The 25846-nt window shown below is 42.6% G+C and overlaps 1 protein-coding gene across 3 annotated transcripts; it reads right to left on the bottom strand.

The window, feature by feature from the left end:
- Positions 1-12110: 12110 nt before the first annotated feature.
- Positions 12111-19401, bottom strand: GPKOW (G-patch domain and KOW motifs). Of its 3 annotated transcripts, none has more exons than XM_049871921.1 (11): positions 19147-19401; positions 18269-18426; positions 18050-18174; positions 15972-16081; positions 14962-15172; positions 14545-14617; positions 13658-13784; positions 13326-13449; positions 13162-13231; positions 12560-12645; positions 12111-12462 (listed from the first exon to the last, which is right to left on the bottom strand). In XM_049871921.1, the coding sequence occupies exons 1-11, from the start codon at positions 19320-19322 to the stop codon at positions 12328-12330; spliced, it is 1395 nt and encodes a 464-aa protein (XP_049727878.1). In that variant the 5' UTR covers positions 19323-19401; the 3' UTR covers positions 12111-12327. The 3 variants fall into 3 exon arrangements, with proteins under 3 accessions (XP_049727878.1, XP_049727877.1, XP_049727879.1); XM_049871920.1 differs by having other exon boundaries at positions 14485-14617; positions 19147-19400; XM_049871922.1 differs by lacking the exon at positions 12560-12645 and having other exon boundaries at positions 14485-14617.
- Positions 19402-25846: the final 6445 nt, after the last annotated feature.

The following is a 25846-nucleotide window of genomic DNA, read 5'->3' as shown; positions in this document are numbered from 1 at the left end:
CATATGGAGAGGAAGATACGGCAATACAGAGAAATAAAAGTTAGGTTTAAATTTAGAAAAATAGGGGTAAATAATAAGGTAACCACAAAGGAGACAAACTACCATACTCATCAAAATAAAATACACAAAAAAAATAGAGACTCAGCAGAAACAAAATCAACAACAAACATGATGAAAGGATTATCTTTATGATAATCTACTCAGCACATAAAATTAAGTGGGAAAAAGAAACTGTCAACAACACACAAAAAAGACATCAAAATGATAGCACTCAATTCATACCTATCCATAATTACGCTGAATGTAAATGGACTAAATGCACCAATAAAGAGACAGAAAGTGGCAGAATGGATTAAAAAACAAGATCCGTCTATATGCTGCCTACAAGAGACACACCTTAGACTTAGGGATACAAACAAACTAAAACCCAAAGGATGGAAAAAATATATCAAGGAAGCAACAATCAAAAAAGAGCAGGAGTGGCAATATTAATTTCTGACAAAATAGACTTTAAAATTAAATCCATCAGAAAGGATAAGGAAGGACACTATATAATGATTAAAGGGACAATACACCAAGAAGATATAAACATATTAAATACTTATGCACCCAACGACAGGGCTGCAAGATACATAAAACAAACTCTATCAGCATTGAAAAGTGAGACAGACAGCTCCACAATAATAGCAGGAGACTTCGACACACCACTTTTGGTGAAGGAAAGGACATCCAGAAAGAAGCTCAATAAAGACATGGAAGATCTAAATGCCACAATCAACCAACTTGACCTCATAGACATATACAGAACACTCCACCCAACAGCAACCAAGTATACTTTCCTTTCTAGTGCACATGGAACATTCTCTAGAATAGACCACGTATTAGGTCGTAAAGCAAGCCTTAGCAGAATCCAAAACATCGAAATATTACAAAGCATCTTCTCTGACCACAAGGCCATAGGAGTGGAAATCAATAACAGGAAAAGCAGGGAAAGAATTCAAACACTTGGAAACTGAACAATACCCTGCTCAAAAACGACTGGGTTACAGAAGACATTAAGGATGGAATAAAGAAATTCAGAGAATCCAATGAGAATGAAAACACTTCCTATCAGAACCTTTGGGACACAGCAGATGCAGTGCTCAGAGGCCAATTTATATCAATAAATGCACACATCCAAAAAGAAGAAAGGGCCAAAATCAAAGAATTATCCCTATGACTTGAACAAATAGAAAGAGAGCAACAAAAGAAACCCACAGGTACCAGAAGAAAACAAATCATAAAAATTAGAGCTGAACTAAATGAAATAGAAAACAGAAAAACAATTGAAAGAATTAACAAGACCAAAAGCTGGTTTTTTGGAAAAAATCAACAAAATTGATAAACCACTGGCCAAACTGACAAAAAAAAAAAAAAAAAATCATAGAGGAAGCAAATAACCCGAATAAGAAATGAGATGGGCGATATTACAACAGACCCATCTGAAATTAAAAGAATCATATCCGGTTACTATGAAAAATTGTACTCTAACAAATTTGAAAACCTAGAAGAAATGGATGAATTCCTAGAAACACACTACCTACCTAAACTAACACAATCAGAAGTAGAACAACTATATAGACCCATAACAAAAGAAGAGATTGAAAAGAAAATAAAAAAACTCCTCCCCTAAAAAAAGCCCTGGTCCCGACGGCTTCACTGCAGAGTTCTACCAAACTTTCACAGAAGAGTTAACACCACTACTACTAAAGGTATTTCAGAGCATAGAAAAGGACAGAATACCACCAAACTCATTGTATGAAGCCACCATCTCCCTGATACCAAAACCAGGTAAAGACACCACAAGAAAAGAATATTATAGACCTATATCCCTCATGAACGTAGATGCAAAAATCCTCAACAAAATTTTAGCCAAGAGAATTCAACAACATATCAAAAAAATAATTCACCATGACCAAGTGGGATTCATACCAGGTATGCAGGGATGGTTCAACATTAGAAAAACAATTAACAACTAAACAAAACAAAAGACAAGAATCATATGATTTTATCAATTGATGCAGAAAAGGCATTTCACAAAGTTCAACACCCATTCATGATAAAAGCTCTCAGCAAAACAGGAATAGAAGGAAAATTCCTCAACATAATAAAGGGCATTTATACAAAGCCAACAGCCAACATCACCCTAAATGGAGAGATCCTGAAATCATTCCCACTGAGATCGGGAACCAGACAAGGATGCCCTTTACCACTGCTCTTATTCAACATTGTGTTGGAGGTCCTAGCCAGAGCAATTAGGCTAGATAAAGAAATAAAAGGCATCCAGATTGGCAAGGAAGAAGTCAAAGTATCTCTATTTGCAGATGACACGATCTTATACACAGAAAACCCTAAGGAATCCTCCAGAAAACTACTGAAACTAATAGAAGAGTTCAGCAGAGTATCGGGATACCAGATAAACATAAAAAATCAGTTGGATTCCTCTACACCAACAAAAAGAATGCTGAAGAGGAAATTGCCAAATCAATGCCATTTATAGTAGCCCCCAAGAAGATAAAATACTTAGGAATAAATCTTCCCAGAGATGTAAAAGACTTATACAAAGAAAACCACAGTACACTTCAGCAAGATACCAAGAGACTTACATAAGTGGAAAAACTTACCTTGCTCACGGATAGGAAGACTTAACATTATAAAAATGTCTATGCTACCAAAAGCGATCTATACGTTTAATGCAATTCTGATCCAAATCCCAATGACATTCTTTAATGAGATGGAGAAAGAAATCACCAACTTCATATGGAAGGGAAAGAGGCCCCAGATAAATAAGGTATTACTGAAAAAGAAGAACAAAGTGGGAGTCCTTACTTTACTTGATTTTAGAACCTATTATACCACCACAGTAGTCAAAACAGCGTCGTACTGGTACAACAACAGATTCATGGACCAGTGGAACAGAATTGAGAATCCAGACATAAATCCATCCACATATGAGCAGTTGATATTTGACAAAGGCCCCAAAACAGTTAAATGGGGAAAAGACGGTGTTTTTAAGAAATGGTGCTGGCATAACTGGATACATCCATCTGCAAAAAAATGAAACAAGACCCATCCCTCACTCCATGCACAAAAACGAGCTCAAAATGGATCAAAGACCTAAATGTAAAATCTAAAACAATGAAGATCATGAAAGAAAAAATAGGGACAACGTTAAGAGCCCTAATACATGGCATAAACAGTATACAAAACATTATTAAGAATGCAGAAGAAAAACTAGATAACTGGGAGCTTCTAAAAATCAAACACCTATGCTCATCCAAGGACTTTACCAAAAGAGTAAAAAGGCTACCTACAGACTGGGAAAAAGTCTTTAGCTATGACATTTCTGATCAGCCCCTTATCTCTAAAATCTACGTGATACTGCAAAAACTCAACTACAAAAAGACAAATAACCCAATTAAAAAATGGGCAAAAGGTATGAATAGACACTTTACTAAAGAAGACATTCAGGTAGCTAATAGATACATGAGGAAATGTTCGTGATCATTAGCCATTAGAGAAATGCAGATCAAAACTACGAGATTTCATCTCACCCCAACAAGGCTGGCATTAATCCAAAAAACACAAAATAATAAATATTGGAGAGGCTGTGGAGAGATTGGAACACTTATACACTGCTGGTGGAAATGTCAAATGGTACAACCACTTTGGAAATCGATTTGGTGCTTCCTTAAAATGCTAGAAATAGAACTACCAGCTATCCCACTCCTTGGAATATATCCTAGAGAAATGAGAGCCTTTTCACGAACAGATATATATGCACACCCATTTTTATTGCAGCACTGTTTACAATAGCAAAAAGATGGAAGCAACCAAGGTGCCCATCAACGGATGAACGGATAAATAAATTATGGTATATTCACACAATGGAATACTATGCATCAATGAAGAACAGTGAGGAATCTCTGAAACATTTCATAACATGGAGGAACCTGGAAGGCATTATGCTGAGTGAAATTAGTCAGTTGCAAAAGGACAAATATTGTATAAGACCACTATTATAAGAACTTGAGAATTAGTTTAAACTAAGAAAACATTCTTTTGTGGTTACGAGAGAAGGGAGGGAGGGTGAGAGATGGGTATTCACTAATTAGATGGTAGATAAGAAGTACTTCAGGTGAAGGGAAAGACAACACACTATACAGGGGAGGTCAGCACAACTGGACTAAAGGAAAAGCAAAGAAGTTTCCTGAATAAACGGAATTCTTCGAAGGCCAGCGTAGCAGGGGCAGGGGTCTGGGGACCATGGTTTTAGGGGACATATAAGTCAATTGGCATAATAAAATCTGTTAAGAAAACATTCTGCATCGCACTTTGAAGAGTGGCATCTGGGGTCTTAAACACCAGCAAGCAGCCATCAATTGTTCTCAGCCCAACTGGATCAAAGGAGAATGAAGAACACCAAGGACACAAGGTGATTAGGAGCACAAGAGACAGAAAGGGCCTCATGAACCAGCGACTACATTATCCTGAGACCAGAAGAACTAGATGGTGCCCGGCTTCAACCAATGACTGCCCTGACAGGGAACACAACAGAGAACCCCTGAGGGAGCAGGAGAACAGTGGGATGCAGATCCCAAATTGTCATAAAAAGGCCAGACTTAATGGTCTGACTGAGACTGGAAGGACCCCGGTGGTCATGGCCCTCAGACCTTCTGTTGGCCCAGGACAGGAACCATTCCTGAAGCCAACTCTTCAGACATGGATTGGACTGGACAATGGGTTGAAGAGGGATGCCGGTGAGGAGTGAGCTTCTTGGATCAGGTGGACACTTGAGACTATGTTGCCATATCCTCTTGAGGGTAGATGAGAGGATAAAGGGGTTTAGAAGCTGGCAAAATGGACAGGAAAAGAGAGAGTGGAGGGAGGGAGCAGGCTGTCTCATTAGGGGGAGAGTAATTGGGAGTATGTCAAAAAACCAAAAACCAAACCCAGTGCTGTCGAGTCGATTCAGACTCATAGCGAACCTACAGGACAGGGTTGAACTCCCCCATAGTTTCCAAGGAGCACCTGGCAGATTCAAACTGGTTAGCAGCTGTAGCACTTAACCACTATGCCACCAGGGCTTCCGGGGAGTATGTAACAAGGTGTATGTAAGTTTTTATGTGAGAGACTGACTTGATTTGTAAACTTTCACTTAACGCACAATAAAAATAAAAATAAAAAAAAAGAATGGTGTTGGAATTTGGATCAGGATTGCATTATATCTATAGATCGTTTTGGGTAATATTGACATTTTCACAATCCTAAGTCTTCCTTCCATGAGCGTATTGTTTTTCCATTCATGTAGGTCTCTTTTGGTTTTGCAAAATCAAAAGCAGTTTTGCAGTTTTCTTTGTATAGGTCTTCTAAGTCCCTGGTTAGATATATTCCTACGTACTTTACCTTTTGGGGGGCTATTGTAAATGGTATTGTTTTCCTGATTTCCTTTTCAAAGTTCTCTTTGTCGGTGTAGAGGAATCCAACTGGTTTTTTTTATGTTCGTCTTATATCCTGCTCCTTTGATGAATGTTTTCTCGTGGAATCTTTAAGATTTTCTATATATAGGATTGTATCATCTGCAAACAGAGACAGTTTTACTTCTTTACCAATTTGATTGTCCTTTATTTCCTTTTTTTATGGTTGTTGTGTCAGTTTTTTTTTATTATTTTACTTTAGATGAAGGTTTACAGAGTAAACTAGTTTCTCATTAAACTATTAATACACATATTATTTTGTGACATTGTTTGGCAACCCCACAACATGTCAATGCTTTCTCCTTTTTGACCTTGGGTTCTCCATTACCAGCTTTCCTGTCCCCTCCTGCCTTCTCGTCCTTGCGCATGGGCGGATGTGCCCATTTAGTCTCATTTCGTTTTATGGGTCTGCCTAATCTTTGGTTGAAGTGTGAATCTTAGGAATGACTTCATGATTGAGTTAAAAGGGTGTCTGGGGGCTATATGTCTGACCAGTAAGTCTGGTTCCCCCCTCCCCGAGTTAGAATATTGTTCTACATTTTTCTCCAGCTCTGTCCAGGACCCTCTTTTGTGATCCCTCTCAGAGCAGTCAGTGGTGATAGCCAGGCACCATCTAGTTGTGCTGGAATTAGTCTGGTGGAGGCTGTGCTAGCTGTGGTCCATTAGTCCTTTGGACTATTCTTTCTTTGTGTCTTTGGTTTTCTTCAATCTCGCTTGCTCCAGATGGGGGGTGAGACCAGTGGAGTACCTTAGATGGCCGCTTACCAGCTTTTAAGACCCCAGACACTACTCACCAAAGTAGGATGTAGAACATTTTCTTTATAAACTATGTTATGCCAATTGGGCTAGATGTTCCCCTGGACCACGGTCCCCACAGACCCCAGCCAAGTAATTCCGTTCCTCAGGGAGTTTGGGTGTGTCTCTGGAGCTTCCACAACCTTGCCTTGGTCACGTTGTGCTGGCTTCCCTGTACTGTGTACTGCTGTACCCTTCACCAAAGTTACCACCTTATCTATTGTCTAGTTAGTGTTTTTCCATCCCCACCCCTACCCTCACTTGTAACCATCAGAGATTTTTTTTTGGGGGGGGTAGAATTGACATTTTTACAATGTTGAGTCTAGCTATCTATGAGCATGGTATGTTTTCCCATTTATGTAGGTTTCTTGCAGTAGTGTTTTGTAGTTGTCTTTGTATAGGTCTTTTACATCCCTGGTTAGATTTATTCCTCAGTATTTTGTTTTTTTAGGGACTATTATAAATGGTTTTGTTTTCCTGATTTCCTTTTCATAGTTCTCTTTATTGGTGTACAGGAATCCAACTGATTTTAATATGTTGATCTTGTATCTTGCTACTCTGCTGACTCTATCAATTCTAATATTTTTTCTCATGGAGTCTTTTGGGTTTTCTATGTATAGTATCATATCATCTGCAAATAGGGACAGTTTTACTTCTTCCTTACCCATTTGGATGCTCTTTTTTCTTTTTCTTGCCTTATTGCTCTAGCTAGGACTTCCAGCACAATGTTAAATAGGACTGTGATAGAAGGCATCCTTTTCTTGTTCCTCTTCTCAAGAGGAATGCTTTCAGTCTCTTTACATTGAGAATAATGTTGGCTGTTGGTTTTGTATAGATGCCCTTTATTATGTTGAGGAATTTCCTTTCTATTCCTATTTTGCCAAGAGTTTTTATCAGGAATGGGTATTAGATTTTACCAAATGCCTTTTCTGCATCGATTGAGAGGATCATGTGATTCTTTTATTTATGTGGTAGATTACGTTGATTGATTTTCTAATGTTGAATTATTCTTGCATACCTGGTATGAATCCCACTTGTTCATGATTTTTTTTTTTCAGTATGATATTAAATTCTATTGGCTAGAATTTTGGTGAGAATTTTTGTATCTATAATCATGAGGGATATTGGTCTGTCTTTTCCCTTTTTTTGTGGTGTCTTTGCCTGGATTTGGTATCAGGGTTATGCTGGCTTCACAGAATGAATTCAGGAGTATTCCTTACTTTACTATGATCTGAAATACCTTGAGTAGTATTGGTGTGAGCTCTTCTCTGAATGTTTGATAGAATTCTCCTGTGAAGCCATCTGGGCCAGGGCTTTTTTCATTGTTGTTGGGAGTGTTTTTTTTTTTAAACCTCTTCATTCTCTTCTTTTGTTATGGGTCTGCTCAGTTTTTCTACCTTAGTTTGTGTTAGTTTAGGTATGTTGTGTGTGCTAAGAAATTTATTCATTTCCTCTAGGTTTTCAAATTTGTTGGAGTACAATTTTTCATAGTATTCTGTTATGATCCTTTTTATGTCAGTTGGTTCTGTTCTAGTTTGGGTTATTTGCTTCTTCTCCTGCTTTTCTTTTGTCAATTTGGTGAGTGGTTTGCCGATTTTATCGATCCTTTCATAGAACCAAATTCTGGTCTTGTTGATTCTATTGTTTTATTTCTGCTCTAATTTTTATTATTTCCTTCCTTCTGGTGACTGTGGGCTTGTTTTGCTGCTCTCTCTTTGAGTTGTAGGGTTAATGTTTTTATTTTGGCTCTTTCTTTTTTGGTGTGTTTATTGCTATAAATTGACTTTTGAGCACTGCTTTTGCTGTGTCCCAAAGGTTTTGGTATGTCGTACTTTCATTCTTGTTTGATTCTAGGGATTTTTTAATTTCATCTTTGATTCTTCAGTTACCCAGTGGTTTTCAAGCAAGGTGTTATTCAGTTTCCATGTATTTGATTTTTTTCCCTTGCTCTTGCTGTTATTGATTTCTATTTTCCTAATGTTGTGATCAAGAAAATGCTTTGTATTATTTCAGTGTTTTGGAATTTATTGAGGTTTGCTTTGTGGCCTAAAATGTGGTCTATTATGGAAAATGATCCATGTGCATTGGAAAAGAATGAATAGTTTGCTGCTGTTGGGTGGAGTGTTCTGTGTATTCTGTGAGGTTGAATTGGTTGATTATGCATTTAGATCTTCTGTATCTTTGTTGAGTTTCTTTCTAGTCGTTCTCTCCTTCACCAAAAGTCATATATTGAAGTCTCCTACGATTATCGTGCGACTATGTCTCTTTTCAATGCTGTTAGTTTGTTTTATGTATTTTGGAGCCCTGTCATTGGGTTCATACATATTTATTATTGTTATGCCCTCTTGGTGGATTGATCCTTTAATCATTATATAATGTCCCTCCTCATCTTTTATTGTGGATTTTGCCTTAAAATCTATTTTATTAGAGATTAATATTGCTACTCTTGCTTTTTTGTTATTGTTTGATTGATATATTTTTTTCCCATCCTTCGAGTATTAGTTTATTTATGTCTTTGTGTCTAAGAAAACTCCTTGGAAACTCTACAGGGCAGTTCTACTCCGTCCTATAGGGTCGCTATGAGTCGGATTCGACCCGACGGCACTGGGTGACTGGGTTGTGTCTAAGGTGTGTCTCTTGTTGACAGTGTAATGATAGGTCTTGTTTTTTATCCAGTCTGCCACCGTCTGTCTCTTTAGTGGCTCATGTAAGTCATTTATATTCAGCATGATTATCAGTAGGTATGAGTTTACCACTGTCATTTTGTTGTGCTTTGTGTGTGTGTGTGTGTGTGTGTGTGGTGTTGATGGTTTCTTTGTTCTGCTTAATTTTGTTTTGTGGATTTTCTTTCCATTTCTTTCATTGTTGTTTGTGTTTACTGAGTCTTTGTTTTTTTTTAATTTTGATAAGTAGGTTTATTAACTTTCTTTTTGGTTACCTTGAAATTTACCTTTATCTTTCTAAGTTTAAAGCAGTCTTTTATTTCTTGATATCACCTTGACTTCCTTTCCATATGAAAGTTCTATGACTACACCATTTATTTCCCCTCTTTGTTTTGACGTTGTCATCATTTACAGATTGATGTCTCTGGTTCCCCATTTTCAGTCTTTTAGTTTGTTTTATTTTTGAGAATCCTTTTTCTGGGTTGGTCTCTGGCTGATGTCTTGTGTCCTAATTTCAGGTTGCTATCTGATGTTGGTTCTCTGTCTGAAGGACTCCCTTTAGTATTTCTTGTAAGGTTGGTCTGATTTTAGAAATTCCCTTAATTTCTGTTTATCTGGAAATGTTCTAATTTTGCCATTGTATTTGAGACAATTTTGCTGGCTATGTAATTCTTGGTTGGCCTTTTTTTTTTCATTGTTTTATATATGTTATCCTATTGCATTCTTGCCTATGTAGTTTCTGCCAAGTAATCAGAGCTTATTCTTACTGGTTCCCCTTTGTAGGTGGCTTTTCATTTTTCCTGAGCTGCTCTCAGGGTTCTTTCTCTTTGGTTTTGGCAAGTTTATGATATGACTTTGTCGCTTTCTTTTGAGGTTTATCCTGTATGGGGTTCATTGAGCTTCTCATGGATATGGATGGATATCTTCTCATCTTTCATGATATTACGGTAGTTTTCTGCAAGTCTTCAACAATATTTTTTTGCCTACTCCTGTTCTGGAATTCCAATTATGTAAATTTTCCTGTTGATAGTGCCCCACATAATTCTTAGTCTTTGTTCATTTTTAATTTTTTCTGATTTTTCCTTAAACAAATTGATGTCAAGGGACTTGTCCTCTATTTTGTTTATCGTCTTCCATTGATTCAATTCTGAACCTTATCTCTTTATATTGAGTCGTCTATCTCTGAAATTTTATTGTTAATCTTTGGGATTTCTAGTTGTGTTTTTGTAGGTTTCTTTTCTAATTGTCTGTTTGTCATTTTGTTCTTGTATTGTTTTCCTGAATTCTTCTATTGCTCTGTGTTTTCCTTGGTCTCTTTCTTCATCTTTCGGTGACTCCTACACATCAGTCTTTTGAATTCCGTTATCAGTAGTTCCATTACCATTTCTTTCTCCAGGTTTTCTGGTTCTTCATTTTGGTCACTTGCTGGAGCTATCTTGTCCTGCTTCTTTATGTGATTTGATATTGTTTCTTGTCTCTGAAGCATTAAGGCATTATTATATTTATTTATTGTATGTGTGTTTGCTGCACCCTGATTTTTTGTTTTGTTTTGATATACCTGAGTATGCAAGGAGTGTGTGCTACTCTGGCTGCTAGTCTGGCCACACTGGTGCTCCTACCACCTGTCTCTGGGTGGGTGGGGCAGTGGTTGGGTGTGTGAGCACAAGTCTCTGTTCACTGGTCTTGCAGGGCAGCTGAGGATATAGCTGGCATTGCTTGTGAGGTAATGCTTCTGTCCGGCCCATCACCTGGCTGTGGGTGCAAGGAACATTCCCACTGGTTACTGAGTTGGTTGTTGTGTATGAGCACTGCTGGTTGCTGGGTGGTCAGGGTGAGGTTCCCTGGGTTGCCAATCATGGGGGGGTGTGGTACAGAAACTCTCATTGACAGTCATGGGTGGGCAAGGCTGCGCAGTGGTGGTCGGAGCAGGCACAAGCCTCCAGTTGCAGGGGGTGAGGTGGGGGGATGCCAACAGCCCATGGGTGCCCACTAGGAAGACATGACCCTGTCTGCTAGCGTGACAGGGGAAGGTGTGCCACTGGTCCTTGGGTCCCTGGAGCAGGTGGCTGGAGGGAGTAGGAGGCACTGCTGATCTGTGGGCCCCCAGTGTAGGTGGCTGGGCATAGGAACAGACACTGTCAGTACTCAGGCCCCTGGTGCAGTTTTCTAGGTAGAAGAGGGGGTGCTGCCACTCCCCACACCCCCAGTGGCCAGGCAGAGAAGTGGATGCCACTGGTCTATGGGCCCCCAGTGTGGGTGGGTGGGCAGAAGAGGGGGTGCCGCTGGACCACTGGCTCCTAGCACTGGTGAACAGGTCGAAGAGGGAGTGCTGCCCGTTTGTGGGCTCCCGGTGTGGGCGGCTGGGTGTAAGAGCAGACACTACTGGTCCTCAGGCCCCCAGTGCAGTTTGGGTGGGTGGAAGAGGGGATGCTACCAGTCCATGGGCCACCATCATGAGTGGCTGAGTGAAGGGGTGGGCACTGCTGGTCCGTGGGCCCCTGGCTCAGGGGGCAGGGTGGTGGTGGCTGACAGACTACAGTCCTGTGTGGTGGAGGCAATGGATGAAGGATTGGGGGGCACTGCACATCTGTGGGCCTCCAGCACAGGCACAGTGGGTGAGGTGACTGCACCTATCTTTCACAGGGTAGGGAGCACTCCTTCCTAGCTCTGGACTGGGTACCCCTTCACTCAGCCACTCCTGCTTGGCTGCGCCAAGTGATAGAGGCTTTGGCTGGGAGTGATGCTTGCTTTGTCTCAATATGGCCATACTGCACAGGTTCAATTGGCAGGGCACTGGCAATCCATACTTCTCTGTGCCCATTGTTTTTGTACAGATTCTCCTTCCACTTGGCAGTCAGTCTGATTCTTCAGCCTTGCCTTTGATGCTCAGGGTTCCAAAGTTGTCATCTATATCTGTTTCACTTGTTTTCTCAGGCCTTTGTTGTAGGAGGGACGTTATAAGGCATCTGATTATGCCACCATCTTTGACTACCTCCCAGATTTCACAGCTTCTAAATTCCAAGAGTAAGCTTATGATCTAAGAAGCAATGGATTTTTACCTTGCCTTGTACCCCAAGCAAAGGGGTGGGGCTGAAAAACAGATAGCACACCATTTATTAATTCATCATTTTACCAATAATTTGAAATGATTTTTATTATATACTAAATTCTGGTGAATACTGAGTTTGTATCTAACATCGCTTCTAGTCCATTCACCTTTGTCCTTGTTCCTGTACCGGTACTGTACTTACAAGTGGTGGATGAAGAAACTATCTTCCAATCTTCCTGAAGGCAAGTTTTTAATACTACGAAGAACTGGGAATACTCTGGGGGATTAGAGTAGGTCACACAGGTCAGTCTTCATCTGAGTCACTGGGGCCCATGTACTGGCAGACAGCATCGTAGTGAAGCTCCACCAACTGATTCTCTCTCTGCAGCTGCACCAAAGCCTGGCTCTTCTCTGTGTCCCAGCCCAGCAGACGTCCCACCTGGAGCAGGAGTTGGGTGGAGTCAATAAGGCCAACCCAGATCCCAGAACAGGCCCTGCATGACCACCAACCCTCCATTCTCAGGTCTGGGACTCACCCTTCCAGCCTGTGGTCCCAGCACTACCATCACACGGTTGCCCTCGACTTTGGGAATCAGGGTCTCTAGCATGTCTTCCCTCAGGCCTACAGATGAGGGAGAGGGGAGTGAGGCTTGCAGCAAGGGTCAGCCCAGCCAGGGGCCTGTAAGAAGGCCTTTCCTGTATTCCCTGGAGCCACCCCACAACCTGTTGACAGATGGAATCCCACCACACTCATTTTTCACAGATGAAGAAACCTAAGGATAACTGTAATAGAGACAGTATTTTACATACAGTGATGATAATGATGGTGGCAGTGGTGATGATAGCAAACATCATTTATTGTGGGTATGTTGTAAGCTTTGCCCTTTACTGGAAGCTCAATGGACATTCCTACAAGGTGCCATTTCCATGCTAATATTACAGATGAGAAAAGTGAGGCTCAGATAATCATTACCACAGCAGTTTCTAATGTTCTATAAGAGGATGCTGGGCCTTGCAAAAACCCTGAACTATGCCCAACCTCCCAGTCTTTGCCTGGGCTGTGCTCTTGGCCTAAGACACTCTTCTCAAGGACAACCTCCACAATGATAACTATCCAGCTGCCATCCCTCAGACTCACCTTCTAGGATCTGGCCTTCATCTGTGCGACACACACAAGTATCTGGGCTCAGGACATCTTCAACTGTCATCTGGGGAGAAAGGTTGGAGGGAAGTGAGAATGTCAGAAAGTTAAGGAGGTCCAGTTGTGGGAGAGCAAGAGGACCCAGGCTGTGAGATTCCCACCTTAATGTTGTAATACTGGCCGCCCTTGTGCAGCTTGTCCACAAACCTCACACGCAGGTCTCTGCGCAACCAATGCTGACTCCTGGGGGCTGCTTTCTCACTCTTTGCTGCAGGTCCATCCTCTCTGTGGAGAGGAGGCCAACACCAGGCTTAGCTCTTCATCAGACATACGTTCTAGTTGCCCTACCTTTGCCTGTGCTGTGAAACCCACCCATAATGCTATTTCTAGTTCCTTCTTCTATGTGTTGCCTTGCCCTAGAAGCCTTCCTGGACTTCTCAAGCCTATCCACACCCATGCCCTTTTCCTTCATCCCAGATACCCTGGGCCCTACCGGTCTGGAGGGTGTTTCCGCTTCCTCTCTGAGTCCTCCTGACGAACACGTAGGTCCTGATCCCGGAGGGCCTTCCATGATGAGGCTGTTCTGTTCTGTTGCTCTGAGGAAGTTTTGCTCATCTGGCCTGTTCAAGGGGGTGTAGTGAGAACCACGAAACAGCCTCAGTGTCTCCCTGCCCTTTCCTTCCAGAACCACAACTCAGCCTAGGACCATCTCCCATTTGCCAAAGTGCCCCTTTTCTTAATATCACACCGTTGCTCTGACTAGTAGAATGCCTCTCTCCTTCCTCTCATTCTTTTCTGCCTCCTTTAGGAAGCCTCTCCCAACCACCCCAGCCCACGTTGACAGTGCTTAGCCAAGTCACCTGCCTAGTGTGGGCTAGTGAGGTCCTGGAGAGTTCTGTCTGCACCTATCTCTCAAACTGTCCCATCCAACAACACGTCTTTGCCTAGGCTATTGTGCCTGCCTCGAATGCCTTCCTCCTTGGTCATAATCTAATCCTAACTGCTCTTATATCCTGGCAAGAGAGTCTCATCATCCCAAACAGACAAAGACCTACTGAGAGTAGAGGAATGGGTTTCCCCATGTTCCTTCCCTTTCAGAAAGGATCTAAAGACTCCAGGAATACTAGATCGACTTTCTTTCAATCAAAATGAATAAGCCACTTATGTTCATTTTCACCTCTTGACCTTTGACCAGAAGTCATACTGCCAGGTAGACCACTAACTCTCCCCTCTGCAAATTTACAACCCACTCTGTAAAACAGACCCTACCATCCACAGGAATGCTTCCAACTTCTCCAGCTATATAAGGGGCTCACTCACCGAGATCCGAAGAGTTCTTGTCAAATTCCTGCTGGGAGATAGGCCGCAAGCAATACTCACTAACAGTCACCACACGGCTCCCCGCTGCCAGACGAACCATGGCCCGAACGTTGTCAGGATCAAAGCCTTCCACCTAAAGTGTTTGGGGGAAAAAGTTAGGCAGGGTTGAGTGAACTCCACCCACATTCCTGGGACCAAGCTACTGTTACTTTACCTCTGTAGGTCTGGCCTGATTCTTGTGTAACCCCACAAGGCTATGACTGCCCTAAGGCCTACAACCAGGCTTGGTCCCTGTATCTCTCCCAACAGACTGTGACCCCCAAGAGCTAGGACAAGGCCTGGCCCTTGTATCTCCCCCAACAGACTACAACCCCCAAGGGCTGAGATAAGGCCTAGTCCTTGTGTCTCCCCCACCATGCTCATGTCAATATTTTTTGCTGCCCCATCTTGAGCTCCAGGGAGATCTTGGTTCTTTACCTTCCCATAAATTCCTCGATGGGGGCCAGACAGGACTACCACAGCTCCTCCAGTTACCAGTCCTTGAGGTTGGTCTTCCTTCTCCTTCTCCTGCTCATCTGGCTTTGGCAGTCGGTGGGGGCCAGTGGAGGCCAGGGCCTGGGCCTTGGTCAGGTCTGCACCCAGCCCTAACCCCTTGGGCCTCAGTGAGTTGACACGGGGCTTCACCACTCTGCAAGGAAGAATATGGGCTTGCTGGAGAATGCGCCAGCCTTCAATGCCCTGTTCCCCCTTTCCAAATCTCACCGCACCAATATTTTAAAGAATACCCTTTCTGATTTCATGTTAAAAAAAACCCCTAGTGCATTAGGATCTTATATTTTGACCTACAGAAATGGTAATTTCGTATGGTTCAACCAAATAACATGCTGTAATACTATCTATTCCATAGCATCTACAGTGGAATATAGGGCAAATCCCTGTAAACAAATACATTAATATTTCTGCAAGGGAGAGCATATGAATATTTACACCAAGGGGGAAAAACAGACTATAAAATGCTCAACGTTAATTCAGGTCATATTTGGCTGCCAAATGACTTATGAAAAAATGTTTGGTTTTCAGAATCCTTTGGAGTTTGGAATTGTGGATAAGGATTTGTGAGTCCATGTAATAATAACAAATGTTTAGTCTATACTTATTCTAGACCAGGGCCTACTGTAAGTGCTTTATATGTATAACTTCATTTAACCCTCACAACAGATCTATGAAATCAGGACTGTTATTATCCCCATTTTTCAGATGAGGAACTGATGCCCAGAGAGGCAAACTTTACATAAATGGGATCCTATTATGGAGTATCAAAGTGCAAATAGGAATTTGAAATAGTAGTTGAAGAAGCTACTGCATGCATTAGGGTGATAATGTGTCCTCTCTCTTTGTCTGGATGGTTAGTTGTGGGCTGGCAGTAATCAGAGGAGTCTCGTTCACTGCTCCACCTGTTGGTCCCCTCACCCCACTCTGGAACTCACTGACTGAAGGTACGGCCGATGCCCTCGCCAGGTTTCCAGCCCATGCCCCGCAGCATGGCCAGCCCATAGGCCTCCACAGGGACTGCCTCGTAATCTGCCTCCTCTGGCACCTAGGGGTTCAGGAAAAGGAAGGGAGGTCAGGTTCTGTTCATGGTGGCCCTTCTGTTTGAAGTGCATCTCCTGCACCCTCTATGGTTTGTTTCCAGTCAGCTCAAGGGTCAGTGTTGGCTTCCTGTAGCCACCCTTTGCTTCACTCCTCCATGTTTGGCCATTCAACAAATATTTATAAAACTTTTCTGTGGCAGGAACTGTTTTAGGGGCTGGGGATAAAACAGTGAGCAATACAGACAAAAGCCCCTGTCTTTGTGGGGCTTATGTTCTGGCTGTAGAGACACACAATAAATAAAATACATAAAACATGACATATGAGGTAGTGATGAGTTATATGAAAAAAGATTAAGCAAGTGAAAGGTATGCAGAAGGATGGAGAAGGGAGTATCACTGAGAAATTGACATTTAAGCAGAGACCAGAAGGAGAGAAGGGAGGGAGCCATGAGGATATGGAAGGAAGAGGGCTCCAATCAGAGAGAGCAGTAAGAGGAAGGGCTCTGAGGCAAGACCAGCCTTGGTGTGCATGAAGTCTCATGAAATCAACATGACTGCAACAGAGATGAACAGGGAGGAGGGTGAGAGGGGCAGTAAGAGACTATCAGGAGTGCTGGGCAGAACTTTTGAGTATGGTGGGAGCCACAAGCAGGTTTTGAGAAGAGGAACCATGAGGAAGTTACTGCAGTCCTCCAGATGAGAGATGATGGGGGCTCAGACCAGGGTGGTGGTAGTAGTGATGGTGAGAAGTGGTCATATTCTGGATGTATTTTGAAAAGGGAGATGAGGATTTTGCTGGTGGATTGTATATGGGGTATAAAATGAAGAAGAGATTCAAGGATGACTCCAAGGATGACTGAGCAAGAGGAAGGATGAAGTTGTGAACAATTGATATGTGGAAGGCTGTGGGAGGAGATTTGTAGGAGGGAAAATTAGGGAAATGTGGCCAAAGCTGGAAGAGAATGAACAGTGAAGTGGGGGTGTTGTTGTTGTTTGTTTTTAAGAGCAATGAAACCAGAACACATTTGAAGGCTGATGAGAAAAGTTCAGTAGAAAGGGTAGTCTGGGGCTGTAAGAGAACTAGGCCCCCAAAAGGCACTGCAAAACATTTGTGAATGAAGAGGTAAAAAGTGGGGCCCATAGGGACAAAAGACAGACTTGGTTACTTCTGTGGACACACCCCTTACCTTTGCTGTTATCACCTCCCACTATCACCCCTCTCGATGCTTTGCATTTGCCATTAGCTCCAGGTCTACTACAAGTTGCCTCCCTGATGGACACAAACCATGCTGATTTCCTGACACCCGGCCTTTGGCCAGGCCATTGCTCCCACTAGGAGTACTCACCCTGCTCTTCCCCCTCTCAGTAAATCTCATCTATCCTTCCAGGCCTCACTCTGATCTAAGTCTCCATCATCTCTCGCCTGGACTATTGCAATAATCACCTCACTGGTCCACTTGCTTCTACCTTCACATACAAGTCTCTTCTGTTCACAGAAGCCAGAAGGTCCCTGTCAAGCTGTAAGTCAGGTCACCTTCCTCCTCTGCTAGGAGCCCTCCTATGGCTCTCACCTCACACACAGTAAAGCCGAAGTCCTTACCATGGCCCACAAGGCACTACATGGTCTAGCCTCCACTACCTTTCTGATCTCATCTATTACCCTCCCCTCCTTCATTCCATTCCAGCCAGCACGGTCTCCTTGGTGTTCCTCAAACACCCCAGGCAGAGTCTAACCTCAGGGCCTTTGTTTTTCCTGCTCCTTCTCCTCTACATCTCACTCAGTTAGCCCAAGAATCCATGTACTTTTTCCAAACCCCAGTATTTGGATTAAAAAAATGATTCTAAAAAGGATAAAAGGAGCAGGGGATAGGCAGCAGGCTTCTAATTCACACAGACTTTTCCTGCAGGGAGGCAAGCCTGGTAGATAGGGCGAAGAGGGGCTGGCGCAGGAGAGAGGAAAGGGGCCAGCTCACTGTCTCAGCCTGGGGTTCACTGTCTGCCCCTTCCCCACTGGGGATGCATCCTTTCTGGATCATGGGGATAGCGAGCGTGGGGTCGACACCTTCATTCTCTCTCTCCTCCAGAGACTTCTTGGATTCTAAGGAAGAACAGGAGGGAGCAATGAGGTACCACTCTACCCTTCCTCCCCTTCTGCCATTATTGGGGCAGGGTGAGGGGTAGAGGTCACTTACCCTCAATGAGTTCCTTCACAGCCTGGGACAGCAGCACCCCATCCACTAAGGTCTCAGCATCTGTGGATGGTCCAGGGGTCTGGGTCAGTAGCTGCCTGTGATGTCCATTCTGGATCAAAGGGATGACAAGTTCCTTAGGGGCTTCTGAGGGCTTCACACTGATGCCAACATAGAGGAGTGAGATTGGGAGAGTTAACGTGGTCAGTGGGTTCTGAGCCACATCCCTTTATCCAGAGAAAATACAACAGTCAAACTCATCCCCTGCCCCATGGAACATGCCCTCCATTCTCTTGAATGATTCTCCTGTTATGTCTCTGCTGGTATCTTCTCTGGATTCTTCCTCCTTCTCCAACTCTTAAATGGTTCCTTCAGAGAATCAGTTCTGGACTTTCTGTTCATTCCAAGACCCACTTCCATGGCTTCCACAGTGGCTCACCTTCGCCTTCTTCTAGAAGCCCCTCTCTCAGGTCCCTCAGGCTCCCCTTTCCGTATTAAGCTGATAAATGGCCTCCCTCAACCTGAATCTGCGGCTCTATCCCGTTCCCCATACCGAAGAAGCCCCATCGCTTCAGTTGAGACACTAGGGGATCCTGTCATCCTCCTCTCCTTTTTCTCTCTTAGAACGCACACACCTTAGGGTCCCCAAGTCCTAAAGACACTCCCTGTCACTAATACATCCCCTCTTCTCAATTCCCACGCTATCAGGCCCAATTTCCCCACCCCTCCTACAAACTCGCGCCTTCTCGCTTCCACGAATTTCCTCAGGCTGTGCTTCAGGCTTTCAAGGCCACCTTCACTATGACAAGCAACTCAGATACCGCCATCCCTCCTGAGCCCACCGCACCGATTTCCAGGGGGTGAGGGAACCAGCGCTTCACCTCTGCAGCTCCCTTCCCTCCACAGTCTTCAAGAAATCCTTCTCCTCCGGGGCGGCCCTCGCTCTGTCTCCTAGGTCCACCACCCGCCTCCGGGAGGACGTGCGACTAAAGCCAAAAGAAATTGGGGCGGTAGAGACCGCTGCCGGCCGCGAAACACCCTCTTCAGCGTCCGCCATCTTGCCCCGCTTGCCAGGTCGCGGGGCTGTTTGCCAGGAAGTTCAGTCTGGCTCTGTTCGTTGAGTGCCGGCCGAACAGCGCAAGAACTACCTTTCCCATAAAACACTGCGACCCCGGCGACGGCGGATATGGGGGCCATAACAACTAATGTCGCTCTTTTGGCACTTCATATGAAGGCGCCAAGACAAGCATCCCGGGAAATGTAGTTCTTCAGGGGATGGGTGTGCTGGACGAAAACAACAACAACACACCTTCGACTCAGAGCGACCTATACGGACGTGCTGGAAGGGCGATTCATTTCTAACCCACTGGCAGTTATTAATTCATTCATGTAGGCATATGACAATATTTACTGAGCACCTTGCCCTACTGATGTGGAAAGTGTAGATAAAATAAATCACTAAGAAAAAAATCACCATTTACAACAACATGTAAGAGAGAGAAAAAAAAAACCTAGGAATAAACCTAACCAGGTTCGTGAAGGACTTACACAATGAAAATTATTAAAAAAAAAAAAAACTAAAAGATTAAGACTTAAATAAATGGAAAGATGTTCCATGTTCTTGGGGTGGAAGACTTAATATTGTTAAGATGTCAATACTATCCGAAGTGATCTATAAATTCAACTGAATCCCGACCGAAATTCCAACAGTCTTCTTTACAGAAACAGAAAAATTCACCCCTTTACTTCACGTGGAATAGCAAGAGGCCCCGAATAGTTAAAGGAATGTTGAAAGAGAAGAACAGAGTAGGAGGACTCACGCTTCATGATTTTAAAACATATTATAAAGCTGCAATAATCAAAACTTCCTGGGACTGATATAACAATAGACACAGAGACCAATGGAATAGAATTGAGAGTCCAGAAATACACCCACAAGTCTATGGTCAACTGATTTTTGACAGAGGTGCTAAGTCCATTTCATGGGAAAAGAAGAGTCTCTTCAATAAATGGTGTTAGGGAAAACTGGATTTCCACATGCAGAAAAATGAAACAGGATCCATGCCTCACACTATATGCACACACAAAAATTCAAAATGGTTTAAGGACCTAATGTACAAAATGTTGTCATTGTTAGGTGCTGTGGAGTCGTTCCAACTCATAGCGACCCTATGCACAACAGAACGAAACACTGCCTGGTCCTGAGCCATCCTTACAATCGTTGTTAGGCTTGAGCCCATTGTTGCAGCCACTGTGTCAATCCACCTTGTTGAGGGTCTTCCTCTTTTCCACTGACCCTGCACCTTGCCAAGCATGATATCCTTCTCCAGAGACTGATCCCTCCTGACATGTCCAAAGTATGTAAGACACAGTCTCGCCATCCTTGCTTCTAAGGAGCATTCTGGTTGTACTTCTTCCAAGACAGATTTGTACGTTCTTCTGGCAGTCCATGGTGTATTCAATATTCTTCGCCAACACCACAATTCAAAAGTGTCAATTCTTCTTCGGTCTTCCTTATTCATTGTCCTGCTTTCACATGCATACGATGCAATTGAAACTACCGAGGCTTGAGTCAGGCGCACCTTAGATTTCAAGGTGAGATCTTTGCTCTTCAGCACTTTAAAGAAGTCCTTTGCAGCAGATTTACCCAATGCAATGTGTCTTTTGATTTCTTGACTGCTGCTTCCATGGCTGTTGATTGTGGATCCAAGTAAAATGAAATCATTGACAACTTCAATCTTTTCTCCGTTTATCATGATGTTGCTCATTGGTCCAGTTGTGAGGATTTTTTTTTTTTTTTTTTGCTGAGGTGCAATCCATACTGAAGGCTGTGGTCTTTGATCTTCATTAGTAAGTGCTTCAAGTCCTCTTCACTTTCAGCAAGCAAGGTTGTGTCATCTGTGTAACGCAGGTTGTTAATGAGCCTTCAATCCTGATGCCCCGTTCTTCTTCATATAGTCCAGCTTCTCGTATTATTTGCTCAGCATACAGATTGAATAGGTATGGTGAAAGAATACAACCCTGGCGCACACCTTCCCTGACTTTAAACCATGCAGTATCCCCTTATTCTGTCTGAACAACTGCCTCTTGATCTATGTAAAGGTTCCTCATGAGCACAACTAAGTGTTCTGGAATTCCCATTCTTCACAATGTTATCCATAATTTGTTATGATCCACACAGTCGAATGCTTTTGCATAGTCAATAAAACACAGGTAAACATTCTTCTGGTATTCTCTGCTTTTAGCCAGGATCCATCTGACATCAGCAATGATATCCCCGGTTCCACGTCCTCTTCTGAAACCGGCCTGATTTTCTGGCAGTTCCCTGTCGATATACTGCTGCAGCCATTTTTGAAGACAAAGTAAAGTATTATAATGACATGTGCAAAGAGCTGAAGATGGAAAACCAAAAGGGACAAACACGCTTGGTGTTTCTCAAGCTGAAAGAAGTGAAGGAAAAATTAAAGCCTCGAGTTGCGATAGTGAAGGATTCTATGGCGAAAATATTAAATGACACAGGAAGCATCAAAAGAAGATGGAAGGAATACACACAGTCATTATACCAAAGGAATTAGTTGATGTTCAACTTTCAAGAGGTAGCATATGATCAGGAACTGATGGTACTGAAGGAAGAAGTCCAAGCTGCACTGAGGGCATTGGTGAAAACAAGGCTCCAGGAATTGATGGAATATCAGCTGAGATGTTTCAGCAAATGGATGCAGCACTGGAGATGCTCACTGATCTATGCCAAGAAATATGGAAGACAGTTTCCTGGCCAACTGACTGGAAGAGATCCGTATTTACGCCTACTCTCAAGAAAGGTGATCCAACCAAATGTGGAAATTGTAGAACAATATCATTAATACCACATGCAAGCAAAAAATGTACAATATAAAACCATAAAATTCTTAGAAGAAAAAGTAGGGGCAACTCTGTCAGGCCTAGCTTTTAACAATGGATTATTTAATATAATAACAAAAGCACAAACAGCAAAAGACAAAACGAATAAATGGGACAAATAAATTAAAAACTTTTGTTCATCAAAAGACTTTACCAAGTAGCCTCTGGGGTGTTAAAAGCCTGTAAGCGGCCATCTAAGATACTCCACTGGTCCCACCCCATCTGGAGCAAGGGAGAATGAAGAAAACCAAAGACACAAGAGAAAAGTTTAGTGCAAATGACTAATAGACCACAGCTACCACAGCCTCCACCAGACTGAGTCCAGCACAACTAGACAGTGCCTGGCTACCACCACTGACTGCTCTGACAGGGATCACAAAAGAGGGTCCCGGACAGAGCTGAGAAAAATGTAGAACAAAATTCTAGCTCACAGAAAGACCAGACTTACTGGTCTGACAGAGACTGGAGGAACCCCAAGAGTATGGCCCCTGGATACCCTTTTAGCTCAGTACCGAAGTCACTCCTGAGGTTCATCCTTCAGTCAAAGAGCAGACAGGTCTATAGCGCCAACAATAACACATGTGAGGAACGTGCTTCATAGTTCAATCATGTATATGAAAATAATTGGCACAGCAGCCCAAAAGCAAAGATGAGAAGGCAGGAAGGGACAGGAAAACTAGACAAATGGAAACAGTGAAGCTGGGGTGGAGAAAGGGACAGTGTTGACACATTGTGGGGTTGGCAATCAATGTCACAAAACAATTTGTGAGTTGACTGTTTAATGAGAAATGAATTTGCTCTGTAAACTTTTGCTGAAATTACAATAAAAAAAGGAGCAGGGAATGAAAAAAAAAGAATCGTTGGTGCTGAGGAAAGATGTCCAAGCTGCACTGAAAGCACTGGTGAAAAACAAAGCTTCAGGAATTGAAGGAATACCAATTGAGATGTTTCAAAAAACTGATGCTGTCCTAGAAGTACTCACTTGTCTATGCCAAGAAATTTGGAAGACAGCTATCTGGCCAATTGACTGGAAGAAAACCATGTTTATGCATATTCTGAAGAAAGGTGATTCAACAGAAAGTGGAACTTATCAAACAATATCATTAATACCACATGCAAGTAAATCTGCTGAGGATCATTCAAATGCAATACATGAAGGGAACTGCCAGAAATTCAAGCCGGATTCAGAAGAAGACTCGGAATGAGGGATATCATCACTGATGTCAGATGGATCTTGGCTGAAAGCAGAGAATACCAGAAAGATGTTTCCCTTTGTTGTATTGACTACGCAAAGGCATTAGGCTGTGTGGATCATAACGAATTATGGATAATATTACAAAGAATTGGGGTGAACACTTAATTGTGCTCATGAGGAACCTGTACATAGACCAAGAGGCAGTCATTGGAACAGAACAAGGGGATAGTGCATGGTTTAAAATCAGGAAAGGTATGTTTCAGGACTGTATTCTTTCACCATACATATTCAATCTGTATGCTGAGCAAATAATCCCAGAAGCTGGACTCTATGAAGAAGAATGGGGCATCAGGTTTGAAGGAAGACTCATTAACAACCTGCTTTATGCAGATTACACAACCTTGCTTGCTGAAAGTGAAGAGGACTTGAAGCACTTACTGATGAAGATCAAAGACCACAGCCTTTGGTATGGATTACACCTCAACATAAAGAAAACAAAAATCCTCACAACTGGACCAATAAAACACATCATGATAAACGGAGAAAAGATTGAAGTTGTCAAGGATTTCATTTTACTTAGATCACAATCAACACCCGTGGAAATAGCAGTCAAGAAAGAAATGCATTGCACTGGGCAAATCTATTGCAAGAGGTCTCTTCAATGTGTTAAAAAGCAAAAACGTCACTTTAAGGACTAAGGTGCGCCTGACCCAAGCCGTGGTGATTAAAGAAGGCTGAAGAATTAATGCCTTTGAATTATGGTGTTGATGAAGAATATTGAATATACCATGGACTGCCAAAAGAACAAACAAATCTGTCTTGGAAGAATTATAGCCAGAATGCTCCTTAGAAGCAAGGATGGCATGACTTTCAGTCCCTGGAAAAGGACATCATGCTTGGTAAAGTAGAGGGTCAGCGAAAAAAAGTAAGACCCTCAATGAGATGGATTGACACCGTGGCTGCAACTGTGGGCTGAAGCATAGCAACAATGTGAGGATGGTGTAGGACTGGGCAGTGTTTCGTTCTGTTGCGCGTAGGGTCGCTATGAGTCAGAACAGACTTGATGGCACCTAGCAACAATGCTCATAGCAGCATTATTCATAATCGCCAAAAAGTGAAAGCAACTCAAATGTTCATCTACCAATGAACTGATAAATAAAATATGATATATCCATACAGTGAAATATTAATCAGCAATAAAAAGAAATGAGTTACTGATACATGCTACAACAACAATGAACCTTGAAAAGGTTACGCTAAATGAAAGAAGCCAGACACAAAAGGCAACATACTGTACGGCTACATTTTTAGAACAATTCAAGAATAAATCTATAGAGACAGAAAGTATATTAGTGGTTACCTATGGGTGGTGGGGAGGAGTTAGGGAATGGGGATTGACTGCTAGTAGGCGTGCGGCTTCCTTTTAGGAGGAAATTATGTTCCAGATTTGCATTGGGGTGATGACTGCACCACCCTGTGAATATACTAAAAAGAATTGAATTTTACACTTTAAACGAATTGTATGGTATGTGAATTATATCTCAATTGAGCTGTTAAAAATAGTTTTTAAAATGTAAAACATTATCTACTCATAATCTCATGTATGTCAAACAAATAATGTTTTTACAAATTTTAAAAGTCAGAAGAGGTAGTCACAGGATATATAGACTCCACAAAAGACCTCTTTAAAGTGTTAAAAAAGCAAACAGATCACTTTAAGGAATAAGGTGTCCCTGATCCAAGCCATGGTATTTTCAATCACCTCATACGCATGTGAAAGCTGGACAATGAATAATGAAGACTGAAGAAGAACTCACGCCTTTGAATTACGGTGTTGTTGAAGAATATTGAATACACCACAGACTGCCAGAACATAGCAACGATTGTGAGGATGGCACAGGAATAGGCACTGTTTCATTCTGTTGTACATAGGGTGGACTCGAAGGCACCTAACAACAGCAACATATTTAGGGAGCTAAGCTTTTCACCAAGATATTAAATGACTCACAAAAGTTAACAAAGCTGGTAGCAGCAGAGTCTCATTTGAACTCAGACTGTCTGGCGCTCTTACCCAGTTCTCTATACAAACTCAGGGCTTGTCCTAAATGCTAAGCTTGGCCCTGTCCACGTTTCTTCAGCTCCCACATCCTACCCCACCCCCAATGTTCATTAAGGCAGTCTACAGCACCATGGACCTGTTCCCAACTCCTCAAAGATACTCACTGTTTTTCCCACCTTATTGTATTTGTCATGTTGGCGTCTATCTGTGAGAGGCAAGGAGATCTTGGGGCAGGGACTATCCATGACATTTAAGTCCTCAGAGTCCAGCAACCTAATGGTTGTACGATGGAAAACATTTAGAAGGCAGTTGGGTACATGCCATAGAAAGTAAGCTCTGCCCTCTAAGTTAACATTCTACCCTCATCTCCTTGAACTCTATATCCTAGCCTCCTATGAAGATCAAAGACTACAGCCTTCAGTACGGA

Source organism: Elephas maximus, chromosome X, assembly GCF_024166365.1.
Source record: "Elephas maximus indicus isolate mEleMax1 chromosome X, mEleMax1 primary haplotype, whole genome shotgun sequence".
Classification (NCBI taxonomy): domain Eukaryota; kingdom Metazoa; phylum Chordata; class Mammalia; order Proboscidea; family Elephantidae; genus Elephas; species Elephas maximus.
This window is presented reverse-complemented; position numbering and strand designations above follow the sequence as displayed.